At 63.6% G+C, this 21,056-nt stretch overlaps 3 protein-coding genes across 7 annotated transcripts; 1 reads left to right on the top strand and 2 right to left on the bottom strand.

Annotated features, from left to right (window-relative positions):
• Nucleotides 1-78: 78 nt before the first annotated feature.
• On the bottom strand, nt 79-4,033 carry RND1 (Rho family GTPase 1). Its single transcript, XM_039513723.1, has 5 exons — nt 3,815-4,033; nt 3,269-3,356; nt 1,895-2,004; nt 805-939; nt 79-587 (listed from the first exon to the last, which is right to left on the bottom strand). The coding sequence occupies exons 1-5, from the start codon at nt 3,932-3,934 to the stop codon at nt 342-344; spliced, it is 699 nt and encodes a 232-aa protein (XP_039369657.1). The 5' UTR covers nt 3,935-4,033; the 3' UTR covers nt 79-341.
• A 5,602-nt stretch (nt 4,034-9,635) lies between these two features.
• On the top strand, nt 9,636-14,019 carry CCDC65 (coiled-coil domain containing 65). Of its 2 annotated transcripts, none has more exons than XM_039514820.1 (9): nt 9,636-9,758; nt 10,275-10,422; nt 10,908-11,075; nt 11,256-11,425; nt 11,696-11,834; nt 12,211-12,408; nt 12,529-12,747; nt 13,101-13,253; nt 13,529-14,019. In XM_039514820.1, exons 2-9 carry the CDS (start codon nt 10,285-10,287, stop codon nt 13,826-13,828), a joined length of 1,485 nt encoding a protein of 494 aa, XP_039370754.1. In that variant the 5' UTR covers nt 9,636-9,758; nt 10,275-10,284; the 3' UTR covers nt 13,829-14,019. The 2 variants fall into 2 exon arrangements, with proteins under 2 accessions (XP_039370754.1, XP_039370755.1); XM_039514821.1 differs by having other exon boundaries at nt 9,641-9,758; nt 10,230-10,422.
• A 337-nt stretch (nt 14,020-14,356) lies between these two features.
• Nucleotides 14,357-18,326, bottom strand: FKBP11 (FKBP prolyl isomerase 11). 4 transcript variants are annotated; one of them, XM_039514824.1, is made up of 7 exons: nt 18,312-18,326; nt 17,684-17,749; nt 17,037-17,124; nt 16,758-16,888; nt 16,313-16,346; nt 15,116-15,186; nt 14,357-14,598 (listed from the first exon to the last, which is right to left on the bottom strand). In XM_039514824.1, the coding sequence occupies exons 5-7, from the start codon at nt 16,321-16,323 to the stop codon at nt 14,381-14,383; spliced, it is 300 nt and encodes a 99-aa protein (XP_039370758.1). In that variant the 5' UTR covers nt 16,324-16,346; nt 16,758-16,888; nt 17,037-17,124; nt 17,684-17,749; nt 18,312-18,326; the 3' UTR covers nt 14,357-14,380. The 4 variants fall into 4 exon arrangements, with proteins under 4 accessions (XP_039370758.1, XP_039370759.1, XP_039370756.1 ...); XM_039514825.1 differs by lacking the exon at nt 16,758-16,888 and having other exon boundaries at nt 17,047-17,124; nt 18,312-18,320; XM_039514822.1 differs by lacking the exon at nt 16,758-16,888 and having other exon boundaries at nt 18,312-18,320.
• Between the last annotated feature and the right edge of the window lie 2,730 nt (nt 18,327-21,056).

Below are 21,056 nucleotides of genomic sequence, written 5' to 3' on the forward strand. Positions count from 1 at the left end.
CATTCAACAAAATGGATGGGTCCCACTGACGGGGCCTCCTGGCTCCGGAGGGAGCTGCTTGCTGAGGTCCTTATGCGCTGAGACACCCCAGGTCCCTCTCGTCACCCCGCCTCCATCTTCCCCGGAGAACATGTGCCGAGTCTGTGTGCAAGCGCTGGGATGGTGAAGGGCTGATCCCGGGGCTGCCGAGGCCAGTCGGGAACTTGGCCCACAGAAAGGCCTTTAGATGTCACCGCCCCCCTCTGGCCTGTCCCCCACCCCCTGGAGCATCGGCTCGAGACCATCCGGAGGCCAGAGTCGGGGTTTGGTCCATTGACCCCCTGCCCTGGGGCCCGGCCCCTTCACATGATGGAGCAGCTTTTAGCCTTCTCCTTCTTGAAGGTGGAAGAGATGAGTTCGGATCGGCTGGGCAGGTGCAGGAGTCTCTTGGAGAAGCTGCGCCCGGGGCTCTTGGGGGGCGGGGGGCTGGCCTTGCTCAGGCAGATGGTGGATGCTGACCGGAAGACGCTGTGCACGCTCTTCTCCGACGTGAAGGCTGAGCACTCCAGGTAGTTCTCTGCTCCCAGCTGCTTGGCCACAGCACAGCCCTGGAAGCCAGCCAAGGAAAGAGCCATCAGCTGGAGCCAGGCACCAAGGCCTGCAGCTGCAGGCCAGGCTCACATCCCAGGTGGATTTGGGGTGGAGCTGAGGTTCTGGTTCAGAGCTCCAGCTGTGCTGGAACCAGAAAGCCAGCCCCAGGCCCTGGGCCACTGCCCCAGGCTGCACGGTGGTCGTGCTGAGCCCTGGCTAGCCAAGCCCACTCACCTGCTCGTAGGAGATGGGCGCCTGCTTTTGGTGGGACAGCTCCATGAGGGTGCTCAGGTCGGTGCGCAGATCTGTCTTGCAGCCGATCAGCAGCACGCGGGTGCTGGGGCAGTAGTCCAGGATTTCAGTCTTCCACTGCGTAGAGAAACCCGGGGTGAGTCAGGCGCCTAGAGCCCATGTCACTGGGCTTGGAGCCTGCAGGGAAATCCCCTGGGGTGACTCGGCTGCTGCCCACAGGGCTTATCAGCTGCCCTGCCCATGCCCTCTCTGGGTCCCGTCACCGGAAGGGTGTGGTTCCCACAGGGCCACCCTGGTGACAGCACAGCCCAGCCCAGTTGGGAGCCTCACCCCATCGCCAGATCCTACGGCCAACACCCAGTCAGGGCTACTCCCCTCCCCCCTCAGGATTAGACCTGGGAGCAAGGCTGGCTTAGCAGCCTGAGCACAGGACGGGGAGCCAAGAATGACTTAGGGGGGGTCATTTTGGGCAGTGCCACCAGGTCTGACAAAATGTCAGATCCGCATTGGCAAAGGGGTTTAAAGAACCATCCCCCTCCCCACCCCAGCACAACTGGAACTGGAAGGAGCAGCAGGGCAGACCAGTGGCTCTGGGGCCCAGGGGAGCAGCATGGGCAGGGATGGGCATGCTGCTCTCAGCCAGTGGGGCAGAAGAGGCTCCCCCCAAGCGTTTAAGCCAAGCAGAAAGTCTTGAAGAAAATCAAGGGGTCACCCCCAAGGTTTAGCCTCTGCCCCCTTCCCCCCCAGCTGTAGAGCAGGTCTGGGGGCAGAGGTGTTTGGCTCCTCATGAGAGGCTGGACCCTCCCATTATGAAATGGACACCAACCCCTGCCCCCCAGGGTCTCTGATTGCAGGGGTTGGGTCCAACTGCCCTGCACTGAAGGACCCTCAGACCACACCAGTGGTGCATCGAGGGGCCCCAGTGCATCATCTTGTAACCAGCTCTCTTCTCCACTGGCTGGGAGCACAACACCCCATCCCTGCCTGGGGGACAGCTGCCCGCCCCCCCGCTCCACACAGCGGTCAGATCTGTCACGGGGGAGAAGAGGCAGGGTGTATGGGGGGTCCTCACCTTCTTCAGGGCACTGTCCATGGACTCAGGACGGCCCACATCGAAGCAGAGCAGGACGGCGTCCGAGTCGCTGTAGCAGAGGGGGCGCACGTTGTCGTAGTATGGGGACCCTGCAGGGGGTCACAGGTGAGTCCATGTCACACACACACACCCCCCATGAGCCAGGAGGAGGGAAGCTGCTGGGAATCAGCACCCATGGTCTGTCCTGGGGGAGCAGGACCCTCCCAAGCAGGGGGCACTGCCCTAGGGGCTCATATGCCCCTACCCCCCACATATGAAGCTGGAGGGGACTGACCCCCAACTGGCTACAGCTGTGGCCCTCACAGCCCCTAGTCCCCCCCACTCCCTCCAGCCCAGCATCCCAGGCTCCTCTCATCCCAGCCTTCAGGAGCTGTTTATATAACTCGCTGCCTCCCCCCAGAGCTGAGCAGCACCTGGGAGCCGGGGGTGGTGGAATGCAGACTGGTGGGGAGGGGCCATGTACCCCCAGGGGAGACAGAAGGCCCAGGTGCTCCCCCACCCCATGGGCACAGGGGGAGGGAAGCCCCAGTGCCCTCCCCCCCACACCCCCGGAAGCAGCATCCAAGCATTTTGCAGCCCAGACGCTCTGTGCTCAGAATAGCAAACAGCTGCGCTCCCTGCACCAGCGCATCGCCATAGCAACAAGGGGATCCAAGCAAGACTGGGACCCCTCTCTGGAGGGGGGATGCTGCAGCAGCAAGGGGGGCTGCCCAAAGGCCCCCCCACCCCAACAGCCCCCCACCTCCCCCTGCCACCCTTCATTTTAGGGGATTTGTCCCCCTTCCTCCCCAGGCTGCTATTGTTTCTGACTGTATTTGGGTTCCGTCTTTGGTGGGGTCAGTTAGAGCTGGCACATGGTTCTCCCCCCCGCCAAGCCCCCAGTGCTCAGAGATGCCAGGGAAAGCCCATCCCCACTGTGTGTGGGGGGGAATGGGGGGCTGAATGAGCTGCAGAGACCAAGGCTGGCTTTAGGCAGGACTTGCAGGGGGAATGGGCTGCATGAGGCAAAGCAAAGCCTGCCCCTGCAATGGTAGGGACCCCCCCCACACACACACAAAGAATTAATGCAACCCAAAGGGGTCTCATGCCTTAAACTGACCCCCCCCCAAGCTCCCTGTTCAATTCCTCACACGCTCCCCTGCAGTGGACACTCCCCCCCACACACACACACAGCAGGAGCAACACTCCCCCACAGAACCCAACAAATTCTAGGCTTGGGGGGCCAGGGCTGGATCTGCAGGGACCCCTCCCACACACACACACTCCCAGAGAATGAAGAAGCCTCTCCTGCTGCTAGCGCCCACCTCACTCACCCCACCAGGCTTAGGGGCAGGGGGAAGAAGAGCTCCTTACCAGAGGTGTCCCAGAGGCTCAGCTCCACACACTGCTCCTCTGTCTCCAGGGAGGCCGTGTAGTTCTCAAACACCGTGGGCACGTAGGTCTGCAATGGAGAGCGGGCACCGTCACCACCCAGGCCCCAGAGCCCCCAGCCCAGGGAGTGGGGGGGCACTGCCGCAGGCACCCCTCACACTAGCCCAGCTGCCAGCCAGATCCTGGCATGGGCTACACAGGGCAGGGTGGGGGGCATATTACCCCCCCCCCGGCAGAGGAGCACCCATTTGCCGCAGGCAGCAGGCACAGAGACCCCCGCCAGGCTGCCAGCCCCAGGGCGGGGACCCAGCGCGGCTCCGGGAGGCTGGGCAGAGGCACCAACCCCAGGCGCCCCCCCGTGTAGTTCTCGAACCCCGTGGGCACGTAGGTCTGCGATGGAGAGCGGGCACCGTCACCACCCAGGCCCCAGAGCCCCCAGCCCGGGGGAGGGGGGTGCTGCCACTGACACCGCTCACCCCAGCCCAGGGAGTGGGGCGCCCAGCTGCCCCCGCAGCGCCGAGCACCCACCTCGGGGTAGCAGTCCTTCGCCAGCACCTGCAGCATGGCCGTTTTCCCGCACTGCACGTCCCCCACCAGCACCAGCTTGCACCGGGCCACGGCCGGCCGGGGGCTCCTCCGCTCCCGCATGGCGAGGGGGTCCCAGCTCCGCTGCGGCTCAGCGCGTCTCTGCAGCTCCCACCCACGGGCCTCTCGCTCCTACCCGCCGCAGCCCTGCAGGGAGCGCAGCCTGCGCCGCCTTTATATGGAACATACCCGGCCAATCGCAGGCAGAGCTGGGGCTTCCCCCAGCCAATCAGACAGGCGGGGCTCTTGCCCGGCAGCCAATGGCAAAGGTCCTGAGTCACAGCCTCTCCCTAGCACGGCACCCCCCTGCCTCACCTTCCCGGCTGGGAGCAGCGTGGGGACGGGCTCGGGCAGCGGGTCGCCGGGCAGCGCCTGGCACCGCTGTTGATTGAGGAGGTTTTTTAACTGGCTTAATTATCAGCCAATTAACGGGTCCGCAAGAGTTTCCACCTTACCCCCACCCCACCCACCCCCGCCAAATAGTGATGCAGAAAAAATCGTTCCAATGAAATCAGGGAGATTCCCTCCTTCTCGGCCTGGCCTGGCCGCCCTCCCGGCTGGAAATTCTCGGATTGCGGGGCCCGTTGAGTGGTAGTAAGGGGAGGTGACTCGACACGCCTCAAACTCCAGGCCCTGATTCCAAGGTGCTCAGCACCCAGCACCTCATCGGATTCTGGCCTCAGCCGAACAATGTTTTGTAACCACTGATTTTCACAGCCCCGCAAAAGAGAAATCAAAGGGGCAAAGTCACTCAGATTCGATGGCTATTAGCCGTGATGGTCAGGGATGCAGCCCCATGCTCGGAGTGTCCATAATCCTGTCGGCCAGATGCTGGGACTGGAGGACAGGATAAGTATCTGCTCTGTTCATTCCCTCGGAAGCATCTGGCACCAGCCACTGTCAGCAGTGGGCTAGATGGACCATTGCTCTGACCCAGTCTGGCCGCTCTTGTGTTCTTATGTCCAGCTGAAATCCTCTGGGTCTGGATGATCTAATTGCAGCTGTTTTACCAACCTGAGTTGGGTGTGTCCATTGATGATACTGGATTCTTAACATTGACAGTAGCCCTTTCATTACCTCAGTGCAGGCTCTAGAGGGGTGCGGGGGGGTGGCCTGAGGGGCGGCAGAGGACTAGGGTAGCAGAGAGCGAGAACATGAGGGTGGAAACATGAGAACTTAGGGGAAAGGATGGGAAACGGGGGCACATGGGTGTAAGGGATACATGGGGGCTGGGATACACCGAGCATGCAGAAGAGTTCGGGAGGGAGCTGCTGGGGGCAGGAAGAGCTGGGGCAGTGATAGGACAGGGGTGGGGAGAACTCGGCCTGGCTCTCCTCCCCAAAACATATTCCCGTCTCCAGCCCGACCCTGCCATCTGGCCTGCACGTGCTCCCAACAGGAGCCCAGGTTTTGCAAGATCCAGCCCTAGTTCAGAATCACGTCACCTGCCCTTGAGAGCCGACTATCCCTGGGGTGGGACACGGCCGCAGGAACTACAAACAACCATATGCAGAGGCCACTTTTGAGAACCATTGTCCCTCGGTCTTCATGTCGCAATATTTGGGTTGCAAACCCTGCGGGGGGGGGGCACAAGCTGATTATTCCTTTCAAACCAGCTGCTGTTTCTACTGCATGATTGTCTTTGAATCGTGTGAAATATTTTTTTAAATGTCACATTTTGGGGCAGAGTTGAATTGGCAGCATCGGCAGGCCCTCCCCCCCACCCATATTCACCCCCACCCCTCTGAGGACTGGGTTGCACTAGGATGTTCGATCAGGGTAACTGTGTCGGTTTGTGCTGGGACGGTTTCCAGCAGGAGCCCTGGGGTGCAGGCCGCCCCGTCGGTACAGAGGTGCCTCACACCAGCTCATTTCCCTTCCTGAACTGGAATAAGCTCAGTGCTCAAAGCCTTGTTGCCCCAGTGCATGGGAGGGAGGATGTTTTAGCAGCACCAGGACAGATCAAGCAGCAGGCTCTGTTGCTGTCTCCTGGGGGTCCCGGCTGCCCCACCCTACACACTGAGGACTCTCTGCCCAGCAGGCTGAGTTGTTAGGAAAGGCTGGACAGCCCCTGACCTTCCTGAAGTTTAACATGGAAATTGCAACACGGCTCCCTGGATGAACAGCAGGTCCTCCTGGCTGGGCACCAGGGTAGCCAGGGTCACGCGCCTTCGTTCGGAGCCTGGGTCTCTTGGGCTCTCCTTGGGACCCCCTGCCAGCTGCCGCGCCTCAGCCTCCTGATCCTGGGGCTGGCTGCCCCAGGGAGTAGCTGGCAAGCAGCAGAACCCCAGCCAACCCCCTCCTGCCCTCAACATGCACCCTGCTCCTGAGACACCCTGGAATGTCCTCTGCACCCGAGGCTCTTGCTGGGCCTGGGTGAGGGGTTGTCAGAGGCCCTCCTGTGTTGGAATCTCTCCTTTGGGAAGGGGCTCCATGCAGCCCCAGGTGTGAGCTGGGCACAGGCTCTCCATCCCCAAAACCTGGCCAGCCCCTCCCCCCAGCTTCCCTTCGCCATGGAGCAGACCCTGCACTGGGCACAGCAGCAAAGCCAGCTCTGTGTCTGGGCGATGAGACCCCTGTGCCGTGCGGCGGCATTTCCCTGGGAGCCCTTCAGCCCGCCATATGACCCTAAGTGCCAGCCTGCCTGTGGCAGTATGCAGCTGCCGGGGTAGCTCTGCAGACTCACTCCAGGGCGGGGGTACCTGATGGAGCCCAGAGAGGGGCAGGGGACGAATCAGGGAGCTGGGCCCCTCTCTGTCTCTGCAGCATCTGGGGACTGGTGGGCGAACAGGGAAAGCCTCTCCGAGCAATCAGGGTGGTGGCACGGACTAGCTGAACCCTGGCTCCTCGGGCTGCCCAGGTGGCTCTGCACATTGTTGGGTGCCCACGAGGAGCTGGAGCCAGCCCCATGGACTCTGTGCCAGCCTCAGCAGCCTCCATGCAGTGGGAAGGCCTGGCTGTCCAGGGGAGCTTGGAGGAAGGATCTGGGCTTTCCCCACGGGCGCCGCTCCAAACTCTCCATTACTCAGCGCTCTGCCCTTCCTGCCCAGCGGAGGTCAGAGCGGACACTGGGCTGATAACAACCCCACGCCCCTGCTTCTCGGGATTAATCGCCCATTAGTTCACTGTCTGAAAGGAAAACTACCCTCCCCCAACACACGCACCACACACGTCACCTTGAAATGAGTCCGGGGCGGACGGGGGTGAGACATGTGAGCCCGGTCTCCTGGGTTTGGTGTCTAGCAGTTGGCGGGGGAGCTGGGAGTCAGGATTTCTGGGTTCTGTTCCCAGCTCTGGTAGGGGGCATGTGACTGAAGCACTGGGAGGAGAGTGCTGTCCAGTGGTTAGAGTGGAGGACTGGCAGTCAGGACTCCTGAGGTCTGCCCATGACTGGCTGTGTGATCACGTCAGTCACTTTGCAGCCATCTCTGTGCCTCAGTTTCCCCATCAGGCTGGTGGCTGAACAGCGCTGGCTAAGCGCTTACGAACAACTCAGAAAGGCTGACTGGGGCATGCAGGGCAGGCACTTAGAGCTGATGCAGCTAGAAGGAAGCCAGGGAGTCAGCTCCGTGGATGGAAACAGGAAACGTCTCTAGGCCCTTTAGGAGGCAGCAGGGCTTAAGTTGGCTCCTGCTCTTGTGGCTTTCACGCTTTTTTGTGGCAGACGAAGAGGAAGCACTTTCCAATCCCAGATTCCGTGTGATCACGCCTGGCTGCTGGGAAGGGGACCTGGGACTTCCCCCTAGCACTAGAGGGGAGAGCAAGATACCGGGGGTCTGCCAGGTACTTTCCAGCCTGGCCGGTAAACAGCGCTGCTGCTACTCACCTATGCAAATCCCCTGGCAATTAATCTCCCAGCTGGCAGCTTGGGGGCAGGTGCCGGGGAGTAGCTCTCTCAGAGGCTGGCAGGCTGGCAGGTTTTGTTCAGCAGCCTCCAGAAGAACAGATCTGAACCTGACTCTTTCCAGGGGTCCCTCCCAGGCCCTAATGATCCTGGTCTAGACATGGGAACTGCTGGCCTGGAACACATCAGGGTCTGGCTTGTCCTAGCACCTAGTGCACCGTGCTAGCCTGCCTGTACAGCGCCTCCTGCTGGAAGAGACCGAGACTGGAGTAGCCAGGAGGGGGGTGGTTATTTTAGGGCTGCTGCTCCTCAGCCATGGGACAGCACGCCCTGGTTTGCTGTCTCGCCCCCGCTGCCCATCTGCTCAGTAATACAGGGCAGCAGGAAAGAGGCGGGGGCTGATGAGGCTTCTGTGAAGTCCCCAAAGTCCCCTGTGTCCAGCAGGTGAGCAGGAGCCCAGCAGCTGCCGCAGGCCGGATTCTCCCAGCAGGAGGCGCTGGTGCCCTGGGCCAAGCCAGACCCTGGAGGGATCGGGCTGGAGTTGCCTGTGCCAGTCCCGGCCATTTGTTCCTCAAATGCCACCCCCCCGTGAGGCCCACTCCCCGGCTGGGACCGGTGGCAAGTGCCCAAGGTGGGAAAAGGAGGGGGAGGCATGAGTGAGCCATGCAGCTGGGGGAGGGGGGGCTGGGGAAAGTCCAGAGATTGCACAGAACGGCTCAGAAATTCCAGGACTCCAGCTTCCTGCGGGTGCTTTTCCCATCAGGAGGAAATGCAGATATGCTGGAATGTGAGGCCTTGTCATGCACAGCCATGGAGGGGAAGGAGGCAAGCTCCAGGCCCCGTGCTCTGGGAGACGAGCTGGCTGCCCTGGCTGGGTGTCGTGGGGAGACGGGATCCTGCTGTGGGATCCAAGTGCCCCCAACCTCAGGGACAGGTCGGCTCCTGATTCCTCCCTTCCTGGCCCAGACTCTGCAATGGGCCAAATTGGACTGGCCACAAACGGGGGAAGGGGGGGCGGGGGGGGCGAGGGCATAAAACGATGCAGGGAGGGAGAGGATTTGGCCTCTCTTCATATAATTAAACCCACACCAGTTACCATGACAACAGTGCTGCAAAAAAAACACCCCACATTAAAACAATAGTGAAAAAATAACCCCAATTCCCCCCTCCCCCCACCCCAGGACAGGTGCATTTACATAGTTACCCCACCCCCAGGGCAAGGTGTTGCCCCCCCCAAGCCAGCCTGGGGGGATTGATGGGTGAGGGGCCAAGGGCAGAGCTGCCCCACGCCCCTGCGTCCTGGTCTCCCCAGCCTGACCTTTACCACCGGGGCAGTGGACGAGGCGACTAATCACGAAGGGTCTGACTGTGATGTGGGAAGTGGGAACTGACCGAAGACCCCCAAACCCATTCCGCACCCCGGGCAGGGATGACTTTGGGTCACTCGTGACCTGGGGCTGGGGCACAGCCGGTGCCCCCAGAGGGACAAAACCCTGTGCCCCCCCCGTGCCCCACCCTGAGCCAGCCAGTCTGAACCCAAGGCCGCTCGCAGCCTGGAAAGGGAAATGCCTGACACCTGGTTAACCAGCTCCAGCTCCGCCTGCCGGGGGCTCAGCGCAGAAGGGGGCTAACCAGGTTCCTAGCGCTTTGCAGGGCCAGCAGCCGGTATTGTTAATAACTGACACAGCTGAGCCCGGCCGCCCTCTCTGGTCAGGGAACTGTTTCCCCTGCATCTCCTGTCCCCACTGCCCCACTATCCCCTCTCCTCCCCCTCCCCACTAACCCCTCCTCCCCCCCACTATCCCCACTAACCCCTCCCCTGCAATCCCCTCCCCCACCCCCACTAACCCCTCCCCACTAACCCCTCCCCTCGGGCCCGGCGGGTCCTCCAGGCGCAAGGGCCGCTCACTCCCGCCCGGGGCCTCCTCTTTCCTAGAGCGACCGCTCGTCAGCGTCCGGGCCGCAGGGGCCGCCCCTCCAACGGCAGCGGCTGTTGCTAGGAGACAGAGGGACGCGACTTGCTGCAGGGGGGAGGCTCAAGAGGTACCGGGGGGGGGAGCCGGGGGGGCCCTGGAGGCAGGGGGCCCGTGGGGCACCCTTGGGGAGGGGGTAATAGGGGAGGGGTCCCGTGGGAGGCAGGGGTCCGTGGGGGCACCCTGCGGGGAAGGGGTAATAGGGGAGGGGGCCCTGGAGGCAGGGGTCCGTGGGGGCTCATGGGGAGGAGGCCCTGGAGGCAGGGGCCCGTGGGGGAAGGGGGCCCATAGGGGCACCCTGGGGCAGGGGTAATAGGGGAGGGGTCCCTGGAGGCAGGGGTCCCGTGGGGGCAGAGGGCCCATAGGGGCACCCTGGGGAGGGGGTAATGGGAGGGGGCCCTGGAGGCAGGGGTCCCGGGGGGGGCAAGCGGTCCAGGGGGGGCCCGTGGGACGCTCGCTGGGGGAGGGGGCCCGTGGGGGGCCCAGGGGGGGAGGGGGCTGGCTGCAGCGGGGGAGGGTTCTGACCAGGGACCCTGTGCAGGGAGGGGGGCGCCCCCTTGGCAGCATCTCACCCGGCTCCCCCCAGCCCCGCAGCCATGCCGAAGAAGGGGCGCAAGGGGCGCAAGGCGGCCGCCCTGAGCGAGGAGGAGCGGTTGCTGCTGATGCAGCAGAAGATGCTGGCGGAGGAGGAGCTGAGCAAGAAGAAGGAGGACATGCTCACCCAGTTCCTGAAGGCGAGGCCTGGGGCGCAGGCGGGGTGGGGGGCCCTGCTCCGGGGCCCAGCCGCTCATCGCCGTTTAGTGCCACCTGCGAATTGCCCCCTGGGCGCTGAGCTGGAACCTGGAGCTGGGCAGGAAAATGGCTGGCGGGGGGGGGGGCATTTGACAGAAAATGTCGACTTTTGGGCCAACAATCAAAACCTACAATTTTGCTTCTGAAACGTCCCCCGCAAGGGAGCTGTCGTTCCAGGGCCTCATTCTCCCACGTGAGCCGGGCTCTCTGCCCAGACTGTGCCGGGCTCTCCCCTCGTAATGCTGAACCAGTGTGGTACGATGGGCGTCCCTTCAGTCCTTCTGTCGCACGCTGCTGGGAGCTGGCGGAGTCTCTGGAGCTTGCACAGTGCTTGGGGCTGCAGGTTCCACTTGAGCTACTTAGATACTGGTAGGTGGTTGGGATGTGCTCCCAGCCAGCCAGTGTAACCTTCTGACCCACCCCGCAGGACAAGCTGGCGAAGGAGGAGCACAACAGCACCCTCAACATGAATAAAATCAACCTGCAGTGGCGCACGGTGCTGCGGGAAGTCAAGGCCAGAGAACTGCGCAAGGACATTGAGATCCTGAGCCAGACCTTTGAGCGGGTGGTGGACTGCAAGGACAGTGTCATCCAGGTAAGCAGCAGGGGTCCTGTGGGCCCATGAACAGGGCTGGAAGAGTGGCTAGCAATGCCCCCCAAGGAGAGGAAGTGCTCAAAGCAGGGTTCCCTGCGCCCTGCAGCCCTCGCTGCTGCTGAGCTCGCTGGCTCTGGGGCCAGCGCTGCAGTGCCTGAGCCTTCTCTGTCACCCATGCAGTCGCTGGCCAGCGACCTGTCCGAGGCAGAGGCGCAGTACACTCATGCCCTGTGCAGCCACCTGCACAACATCGACCAGTTGCTACAGCTCCAGCGGTGCCGCCTGAGGTACCTGGATGAGGATTACAACACCGAGCTGGAGGCCCTGAAGAAGGAGTTTGAGACAGAAAGGTACGGGGGTGGGGTGGGAGGGGAGGGTCGCCCGCTTTGGGGGAGGGCACAGACAGGCAGGTGATGAACACAGGGATGGGGAAGCAGCTTGATGGTGCCCCAGGGCCGTGAGCCCTCATCCCTGGCCACAAGGCTCTTGTGCTGAGCTCCAGCTGTAGCCCCACTATGGAGCAGCTCCCCAGAGCTCTCTGGGTAGCCATCAGCTGCTGTCCCTTCCCCTCCGCGGGCCATGCTGGCTCAGCCCTGGTGGCTCACCTGTGGCTTCCCCAGGAGGATGATCATCGAGCACCAAGACAAGGAGAGCCGCTACCTGCGGGACGTGCTGCTGGCCCTGGAGCAGAACTTCAGTGAGAGCGAGTATGAGGCCAAGCTGGACTTCCAGAGCACCAGGGACGACGTCAAGAACAAGGTCTGGGCTGAGGCTGCTCCATGCCAGCCTGGGGCAGGGGAGGGGCTTGGTGACACCAGCCTTCCTCTGGTTCTTCAGCCAGCAGCTGGTGGCTGACTCTGGTGAGGAGCCCCTCCTCCTCACACTCCTATGTGTGCAGGGCTTGCTAAGGCACAGGGTAATGGACTCTTGCCCACTCTACCACAAGGTCCTCCCCACTGCCAGCTTAGGGGGCTGCTGTCCAGTCCCAGTGGGACTGGGGTGGGGGAGCTCCCCTCCTGGGGTTTGAGTTCCTGCCCTTGGGGTGGGCTCTGCAGGCATGGCTGGCCTGGGGAGTCAGAGGAGGGGAGGCTGGTGGCTCAGGGTGGGTGAGGGGCTAACATGTCTCCCCCCCCAGAACCTGGAGGAGAAGCACTATCTGCGTGTGCAGCTGGAGGGCACAGTGGAGGAGCTGTGGAAGCGGTTCCAGCAGGCGCTGAAGAACTACACCGAGGCAACAGAGGACCGGAAGATTGCATTTGAGGCCCTCAAGCTGAAGGATGAGAAGAGCTCCAAGGAGATTGAGATGCAGATGAAGAAGCTGCAGAAAATACAGGTCAGCGAGGCTGCCCCACCCCAAGCCCTGGCTGTAGGAAACAGGCCTTCTTGGGGGGTCGTGGGGTTCCCTGTGTGCTGAGCTCCTCACTGACTGCTCCGGGCGCCATTTCCCTGCCAGGACTCCATTGGCATCCTGAAAGGCAAGATCACGGCACACATGCGGGAGGCCGAGGAGCAGAACCGGCGCGTGCAAGAGGAGAAGGAGGTTGTGCTCAAGCAGCTGCAGAAGCTCAAGAGCCAGATGAACCAGGCCAGGACCAAGGCCAGAAGCAACCTGGCCAAGCTCACCCTGGAGAGCAGCACTGCCCTGAAGAAGCTAAGGCGTGTCCTAGAAAAGGTAAAGGCCAGAGTTCCCCTAAACCTGCAGGAGAGGCCTCTGCCCCGCCCATGGGGGCCCTGCTCTCCCATGCATAGCACTGGCCAAGTGCAGCTCACAGCTGCCCCTGTCCAGGACAGACAGCAGAGAGAAGTCCCAGCCATGCAGCCTGGCTGGTGGGAGACTCGCTTCCCCCAAACCCATCATCCCTTCCTGGCCCCAGGGAGACACTTCTGCCGTCCCCCTGCATTGTCAACACAATTCAGCACCCCCCAGGAAAAGTGCCCCCTCCTGGTTTCCAGAGCACACAGCCATTCTCCATTGCTCATTGAGCTGTCCCCAACCAGCCCGCTAAGGCCTCGCTTGCCCCGCAGGCAGAGCTCATCCTGAGGCTGGCAGAGATGTGTCGGAAGCTGGAGACCGAGGAGGAGAAGGTGCTTCCATTCTACGCCTCCTTGCTGAGCAGGGAGGAGCAGGAGAAGGTGGAGCAGGTCTCCCTGGAGAAGCCTGGGGAGCAGCTGGCCCAGGTAAGGGGTGAAAGCATTTGGCCTGGTCCTGGACCCCCTCCCTCCCCTCAGGGTGCTGGAAGGAGGGCAGGGACCCAGACGCTGGGGGTGCCTAGAGGCAGGCTGGCATAGCTGGTGGAGAGCGTGTGCCGCACTGGGCGGCTGGGGAGAAGGTTGCTGAGAACCGTGCGCTCTTTAATTGAGGGGACAAGCAGAACCAGATGGGGTGCATTGTGGGAGCTTCCCCCAAGCCAGCGCTGCCCCCCCTCAGCTCTCCTCTGTCCTTCCAACTGCAGCTGATGCAGGATTACCTGGGCCTGGAGCACTTCTGGCAAAGGTACAACAAGGTGAAGCTGGAGCAGCTGTCTCTGGAGCGGGAGAAGGCAGTGCTGTGCCAGGAGAACCAGAAGCTGCGCCTGCTGCTCAAGCAGTACCTGGACGGGATCTCGGTGAGCGATGAGGTTCTCAGCAGGCTCAACCCACTGCTCATCGTCAGCCACAAGCCCCGTGCGCCTGGGCCTGCCGGCAAAGCCCACCGAAAACGACTCCTTCACAATGTCATCGAGGCTGCCCACGAGGTGCCACACATCCTGTGAGCTGCCCACCTACCCAGCCTGGGGCATGCTGGGAACTGCGCTCTGCGAGCTGCGGCAGCTTGTGCCTGGCGCGCGTGGCTGGGCGAGTTGGGCATGAGGAGCAGCGAGCGCTTCCCCCGTGGGGCTGTCCCACTTACTGGGGAAACTCTGTGCCCATAGGAAGCTGCCATTAAAGGGTTGTACTGATCGCAGTGGTGACGCCTGACAGGGGAGTGTAGGGGAGCCGAGGGGCATCCAGGCACATGGCTCTACCCCCGCGTTGCCAAGGCAGGCTGGTAACCCTGGTGCAGCACTGCAGCCTCCAGGCCAGGCCCTGCCCCAGGGAAGCACGGCCCTGGGATTGCCTGATCCTGGGAAAGGGCAGGCAGATGGCCACCGTGAGCGAGATGCCTTCACTCTCTTGCCCTGTCTAAGCCCTGGGAGCTGGCTTGTCAGGTTCAAGCCGGTCCTGCTGCTCCGGCCCCCCTTCAGCTTCCCCCACGCCCTCTTCCCCGGGGACCCTGACAGAAGCAGCCACAGAGCAGGTGCTGACACTGTGGGAGGAGAGGAGGTTTATTTCTTTTTGGCCTTGTTTCTCTTCTCCTCCTTGAGCCTCTTCTTGGCCCCCCGGGAGCTGCTGGCCTTGTGGTAAAGGTGGTAGCCAATCAGGCCCAGCAGAGCCGGGATCAGCCCGATGCAGAGCAGGGGCAGCACGTCATTCGTCAGCTTCTGCCAGTAGCTGGCCCGGGAGAGGCCAACCAGCTCCACATCAAACTGCAGCACGGCATCAGCTGGGGAGAGAGGGAGCATGGCTGAGCGGGGCTCCCCTGCACACGCGGCACAGGTGGGAGTGGTCCTGACCCAGCTGGCACAGGGCATGTGGTCACTGCCCAAGCTCATGGGAGGGCACCAGACAGCGCTGCTCCCCCAGAGCAGGGCAGCCGCACGCTGCCCTGCCCAGAGCAAAGCAGAGGCAGCTGCAGCTCTGGGGAGTCCCAGCTCTGGCAGCCTCTCCAGGCAGGCCAAGGACTGAAGGGGCTACAGAGCCCAAACTCCCTCGCTCCTTGGCGGGCCGTGTGGGGCACAACGTCCAGCTCCGGGGCTGTCCGTCAGCCCAGCACCAAATTCACCAGGGAGCAGAATCTGTAGCAGGTGTTGCTGGGTAACCAGAGGGCTGGGGGGACCTAACAGCAGCCTAGTGCTCTCTGCCCTGGGGTGGGGGGCACCAGGGCTTGGCTCTGAGACTCAGGCCGATTAAGGAAGATCCCACGTCCAGCCAGGCTGGGCAGGCGCGGAGGCGGCAGTTACCTGGGACAGCAGGCGGGGATCCTCGCTTGCCGTAAGCCAGCTGAGGCGGGATGATCACCCTCCGCTTCTCCCTGCCAGGCAGAGGGAGAGGCACATCAGAGCAAGGGCCCAACCATCTGCCACAGCCCTGCCATTCGCACACAGCATCCCCTGCCCAAGGCACCCCATCCACCAGGGAAGTGCGACCACTGCTGGGGTGGAGCACAGCACCACTTCAGCAGCCACACAGCACAACTCCATCACAGTTCAGGACAAGAAGTGCCTAATGCCGCATCAAACTGAAATTGTACATGGGTAGAACGTAACCGATAGAGCTGAGCTGTGCGCAGGCTGCTGAGGGTACCAGCCCGCAGGGGCGGCTCTAGGGATTTTGCTGCCCCAAGCACGGCAGGCAGTCTGCCTCCGGCAGTTTGCCTGCGGAGGGTCTGCTGGTCCCGCGGCTTCGGAGGACCTCGGCAGCCTGCCTGCCACCCTGGCGGCGCCGGCAGAGCGCCCCCCGTGGCTTGCCGCCCCAAGCACGCACTTGGAGTGCTGGGGCCTGGGAGCCGCCCCTGCCAGCCCGTGTCCAAGGAGAAGGGCCTGGAGGCGTTAAAGTAACGAGAACGCATTAGGGCCTCCTCTCCAAGGCAGCACGTCCAGCAGCAGGTGGTTGGGGCGCTGGCTCCGTGACTGAGAGCAGCTTCCCACGAGGTTTCGCATCCAGCCCGTGACCCGATCCAGCCCTGGGTGGGCTAGAGTCAGAGCTGCATGTTCATCTCCAAGCGCTTGCAGGCCCGTGGCTAAATCCCAATCCCGGGCACCTGCCTGCAGAAACCCAGTCCGCACGAAGGGAACTCCGGGCCCCTGCCGCCAGCAGGCAGCCTGGCCCAGCCCAGAGGGCAGGCAGAGAGCCCTCTTCCTGTTCCAGGAGATGAGCACCCACCGAGAGCCAGGCCCAGCCTCCTGGAGAGAAAATGCAGATACAGCGAAGAGCTGGAACCCCCGCCTAGGCTCTGACCTGACTTTTACCATGTTTGGGTCTCCGGCCCCCTGCCCACTCTGCTGATCCAGCCCCGTGGGAAGCCCCGTCCTGGGAGCAGAAGGGGAGCACCGAGGATCCCCATCTTGTCTATTGCTTTGGCTGAGAGCACTGAGCCAGGATGCCTTTCCCCAGCCACACCTCCACTGCTCTTGCTAGCAAGCCAGGGCCTCACTTACCCAACGCACATGTCTAGCAAGCTTTGCTCCAAGCCTGGGAGGAGGGAAAAACCACAGAAGAAGAGAGACAGATCAGGGGGATTCTCTGAAAGGCTCCCCACCCTCCTGGGTGAGGGGCCTCTTTGGGATTGCTCATCTTCCCACCCCCTGTCGCAGGAGGCCTCCCTTCCGAGCCCCCGGCCCCACTGAGCTCTGGCAGGCTCACAGCACCGGGGGTTCAGCCGCTGAAAGCTGCCACAAGGAGGCAGTGACAGCGCGGGCCGGGGTGCCAAGGAAGTGGGAGCAAGGGCTGGATGTGGGAGGGGAGAGTCTGCCACGCACACACCGGAGCGAGGGGCAGTGGCCCCTTCACACACTGTCACTGCAGAGAGGACAGGCAGGGGAACATGTCAGTGCGTTCCAGGGGCAGCCAGATTCAGATCAGTGCAGGGGGCCCGTGCGGCACCTGGTCCTTCCAGCAGATGCCAACAGAGACCAGCCGGAAGAGACTCCTGCACCTTCCACTGCAATCAGTGTGTCGCGCCAGGCGCTGTACAGGCCCCAACCGAGATCGTGCCAGGCGCTGCACAGGCCCTGCTGGGGAGGTGGGGAAAAAGGCCGAAAGAGGTTAAGTGATGGCCAAGGGCACGCACGCAGTCAAGGGCAAAGGTGGGAACAGAGCCCAGATCTCTGGAGGCCGGGCCCGGCCCAGCCTCCTCCCCGATTGGGGCCCAGGCTAACGTACCAGGGATCACCTGTCTTTTCCCCAGCTCCACCTGCAGGGGGTCCCGCGAGAGCGAGGTGTCGATGACCCGCCCATCCTCCAAGCTGCCCTGCGGGGAGACATTGACACACGCGGGTAACCCCCGGCCTGGGCACCCTGCCAGCTGGGGCACGAGGCCCTGGGGCGAGGGAGCTCCTGCTGCGCCACCCCGACAGACACGCAAAGGGCCCTGCCACGGAGACGCCGGCACGGTCCCTAGGCCTCCCCGGGGGGGCAGCGGGGGCGAGCGGGCACAGCAGGGCGGGGGGCAGACGTGGGAACAAAGCAGCTGAAGGGCAAAGGTGGCAGAACGCTGGAGTTCTGCCCTCTGCCGCTCCTGGGAAGGGGACACAACTGCAGCCCCGGACACAGGGCACTTCCCCAACCCCAGGAGGCACTGCCCCCGCCAGCCCCACGCCCCAGAGACTCAGGGGCACTGCCCCCGCCACGTCCCGGACAGGGGAGCCGCTCACTTCCCCTGCCCCAGCCGAGGGGATCCAGTCACCCCCCCGGGCCGCACCGCCACGTCTGGGGCTCGGCGCCCCCCCCAGGTGGGAGCCGCCCCGGCCTGGCCCCGCCCAGGGCGGACGAAGCCGCCGGTGCGGACGGGTCCTGCGCCGCCCCCTTACCGTGTAGTGAATCTGCACCGTGTCGCCCAGCGCCGAGCGCGCCGCGCAGTCCTCGGGGGGCGCCACCTGCGGGGCGAGCGCAAGGGGGGGTCACAGCTCTGGCGCCGGGCCCCCCCGTCTCCCCCCCGTGCTCAGACACAGGCCCCGCGCCCCCCCAGCGGGAACCAGGCCCGCGCGGAGCTCCCCCCCGCACCCCGTTCCGGAGCGGCCCCCCCGCGGCGCCCCGCGCCCTCACCAGGGTCTCCAGCTGCGGCGCGTGGGGTGTCCCGCCGCTCCCCCGCACCCCGTTCCGGGCGGCGCCCCGCGCCCTCACCAGGGTCTCCAGCTGCGGCGCGTGGGGGTGTCCCGCCGCTCCCCGCACCCCACGCGGCGCCCCGCGCCCTCACCAGGGTCTCCAGCTGCGGCGCGAGGAGGGTGTCCCGCCGCCGCACCCCGTTCCGGAGCATGGTCCCCGCGGCGCCCCGCGCCCTCACCAGGGTCTCCAGCTGCGGCGCGTGGGGCGGGGTGTCCCGCCGCTCCCCGCACCCCACGCGGCGCCCCGCGCCCTCACCAGGGTCTCCAGCTGCGGGGCGTGGGGTGTCCGCCGCTCCCCGCACCCCGTTCCGGAGCGGCCCCCCCGCGCCCTCACCAGGGTCTCCAGCTGCGGCCCGCCGCTTGTCCGCGCCCCGCACCCCAGCAGCGGCAGCAGGAGGAGGAAGGCGGCCGGGGGGCGCGGGAGCATGGTCAGCGCGGAGCCAGATACACCCCTGGCGCACACATGCCTGGCACAAGCACACCTGACACACACACCTGACACATGCACACACACACACACACCTGGTGTGCACATACACACACACACCTGGCACACGCACACCTAACACACACCTGGCACACACACCTGACACATGCACACCTAACACACATACACCCCTAACACACACACCGCACACGCACACCCGGCACTGGCACACACCCTAACACGCGCACACCTGACAGCACACCAAAGTGACACATGCGGGACACCTGACACACACACCAGATACACCCCTGGCGCACACATGCCTGGCACAAGCACACCTGACACATGCACACACACACACACCTGGCACACACACACCTGACACATGCACACACACACACCTGGTGCACACACACCTAACACACACACACCTGACACAGGCACACCCGGCACACCTAACGCACACACACCTGGCACACCTAACACACGCAGTGTTTCGAAGGAGGCTGCACCCCCTATTTGTGAATGAGTCAGGGGGGGCACAGCTCCAGGTTCCAGAGCAAACTCCCCCCCGGGGGTGGCCTTAGTTCCAGGCGGCAGCCTGGGGCTTCAGCCCCTTCAAACCTGTGCGGAGCTGGCTGGGCGGGGCCTTGCCTACCCGGAGCAGTGCCAGAGAGGGAGGGGGTCACCCACCACCCCTCAGCAAAGCTCCTCAGCCCAGCCCTGAACCCATGGGAGCCAGGCTGGGGGTGCTGCAGTGCCCACATTATAGACTCTTCTAATGGGGGCGGGGGATTCCCGGGTCTTCTGCAAAACCTGTGTTTAGGGCCAAAACTCCAGGGCTGGTGTAAATCACTCTCGCTCCCTTGGTGCCAATGGGGCCAGACCGCCAGCGGGTGTAAATCAGCGGTAGAGTTACTCCGTGTTGGCCGCGCTCCGGCGCGTGCTCTCCGGCGAAGGCTCCCCAGCGACAGCATTAGCCGGCACAGAGCCGGGGAGCTGGGGAGTGGCGGTTCAGGAGGAGGCCAGGATGGGGTGTGGGTGTGACCACGTCCCCCTTTCCTCCTCCCCTGGGGCAGCTCCCTGCCCCTGACACACACTTTACCCAGGTGCAGAGCCTGTTCCCGAGTGCGCAGCATCCCACTGCTCCCATCAAACCAGCAGGGAACCCTCCTCCCCTGAGAGCAATGGGGCGTTAGTCCTCCAGCCCCGCCCCACATCACTGGCACAGACCCAGGCTTTGGGTGGACTGGGCTGTAGTGAATTGCCCAGCTGTGCTAACGCCATGGAAGGCCACGGCTGTGGCCCAGGGGCTCGGCAAAGGGCAGGGGGAGGGGGCAGAGAGCAGGGGGCTGGTTCCCTAGGGGAGAAGACGCACAAGCCCCCTTTGCCGTATGAGAAGCCGCGTCTCGGTCACAGCGGGAGCTGGGCTGGTGGTAGGAGTGACAGCGTTGCTGACCCCAGCCACTGGATCACCAGACTCCCGGCTGGCAGGGGACGTTTCTCTGAAAGCCCCAGTTCCCGGCATCTGCCACCTTTGGTTTTGTAAAAGTCGATGTTCAGCTGAGCAGAGCTTGGCTACGTGTGCGCTGTGGGCCCAGCGCGAGGAGAGACCCCGCGTTTATTGTGCGTTACGGCTCACGAGTGCTTTGGGGTACAGCATGTGGCAGTGGCTGGGGTGGGCTGCAACAGGGGTCTGGCAGTGCCGGCTGTCCCAGATCCCCCCCGACCTGACTTCCCTCCACCCAGGGTATGAGCAAGTCCAAGCAGGTTTTCAGGTATGGAAGCGCATCCCCTTGGGGGGGAGGGGGGTCCTTCACAAACAGGAAATGGCCCACGAAGAACAGACCAAAGACCTTCATCCTAGCAGGGAGACAGAGTCAGTCCCCGCCCCTTCACCAGCAGGGTCTGCTCAGCTCAGCTCCCTTCCCTGGGCCTGGACGCCAGTCTGGTCAGAATCCTGCTCCCGAGCCAGCGGTCTGCGGAGACCTGCCAGCTGTTCTCCAGGACAGCCCATACCCCTGCCAGCCAGGGCGTCCTGCCAGTGTGTGCGAGCAAGCGCCCTTTGCTGGGAACAGGCCTCCCTGGCGTTCTCCCCTCCCTCGGTGTGCACCTGCCAGGCCCCCTGCCCCTCGGGGCACAGCACCTTCTCTCCGCGGCCACGGCTCTGCTGTGGGCACTGCCGCTGCAGCACCTGCTTCCTGTAGTGGCAAAAGGGGCGTTTCCATCCACGGAGGCAGCCCACCGCCCTGAGCAGCCGTAGAATTCTTCCACCAGCCCAGCTGGAGCGACCCCAGGGGCCTCGACCCACCTTATCGTTAAGCACAGACTAGGCCCAGGAGAGCCACGGCTCTAGGAGCAGCTTTCGCCTAACGCCCCTCAGCTCACCCAGCTCCAGGGGCTCGTTTGCCAATTAACCAGGAAGTGGCCACCTGGGGACTCAGTTCCCCCCAAGCAGGCCCTCAGGCGGGCTGGATCGGACCTCCCTTAGAGTCCAGCCTGCTGGGTTCTGTGCCCGGCTCTGGGAGGGGAATGGGGTCTAGTGGTTAGAGAGGGGTTGTGAGTCAGGACTCCAGGCTGGGTTCTCTGTGAGTGACTCACTCTCTGTGTCTTATATTTCCTCAGCTTTCAAATGATTAGAACTGGGGGTGA

The sequence above is a fragment of the Mauremys reevesii genome, linkage group 25 (assembly GCF_016161935.1).
Source record: "Mauremys reevesii isolate NIE-2019 linkage group 25, ASM1616193v1, whole genome shotgun sequence".
NCBI lineage: Eukaryota > Metazoa > Chordata > Testudines > Geoemydidae > Mauremys > Mauremys reevesii.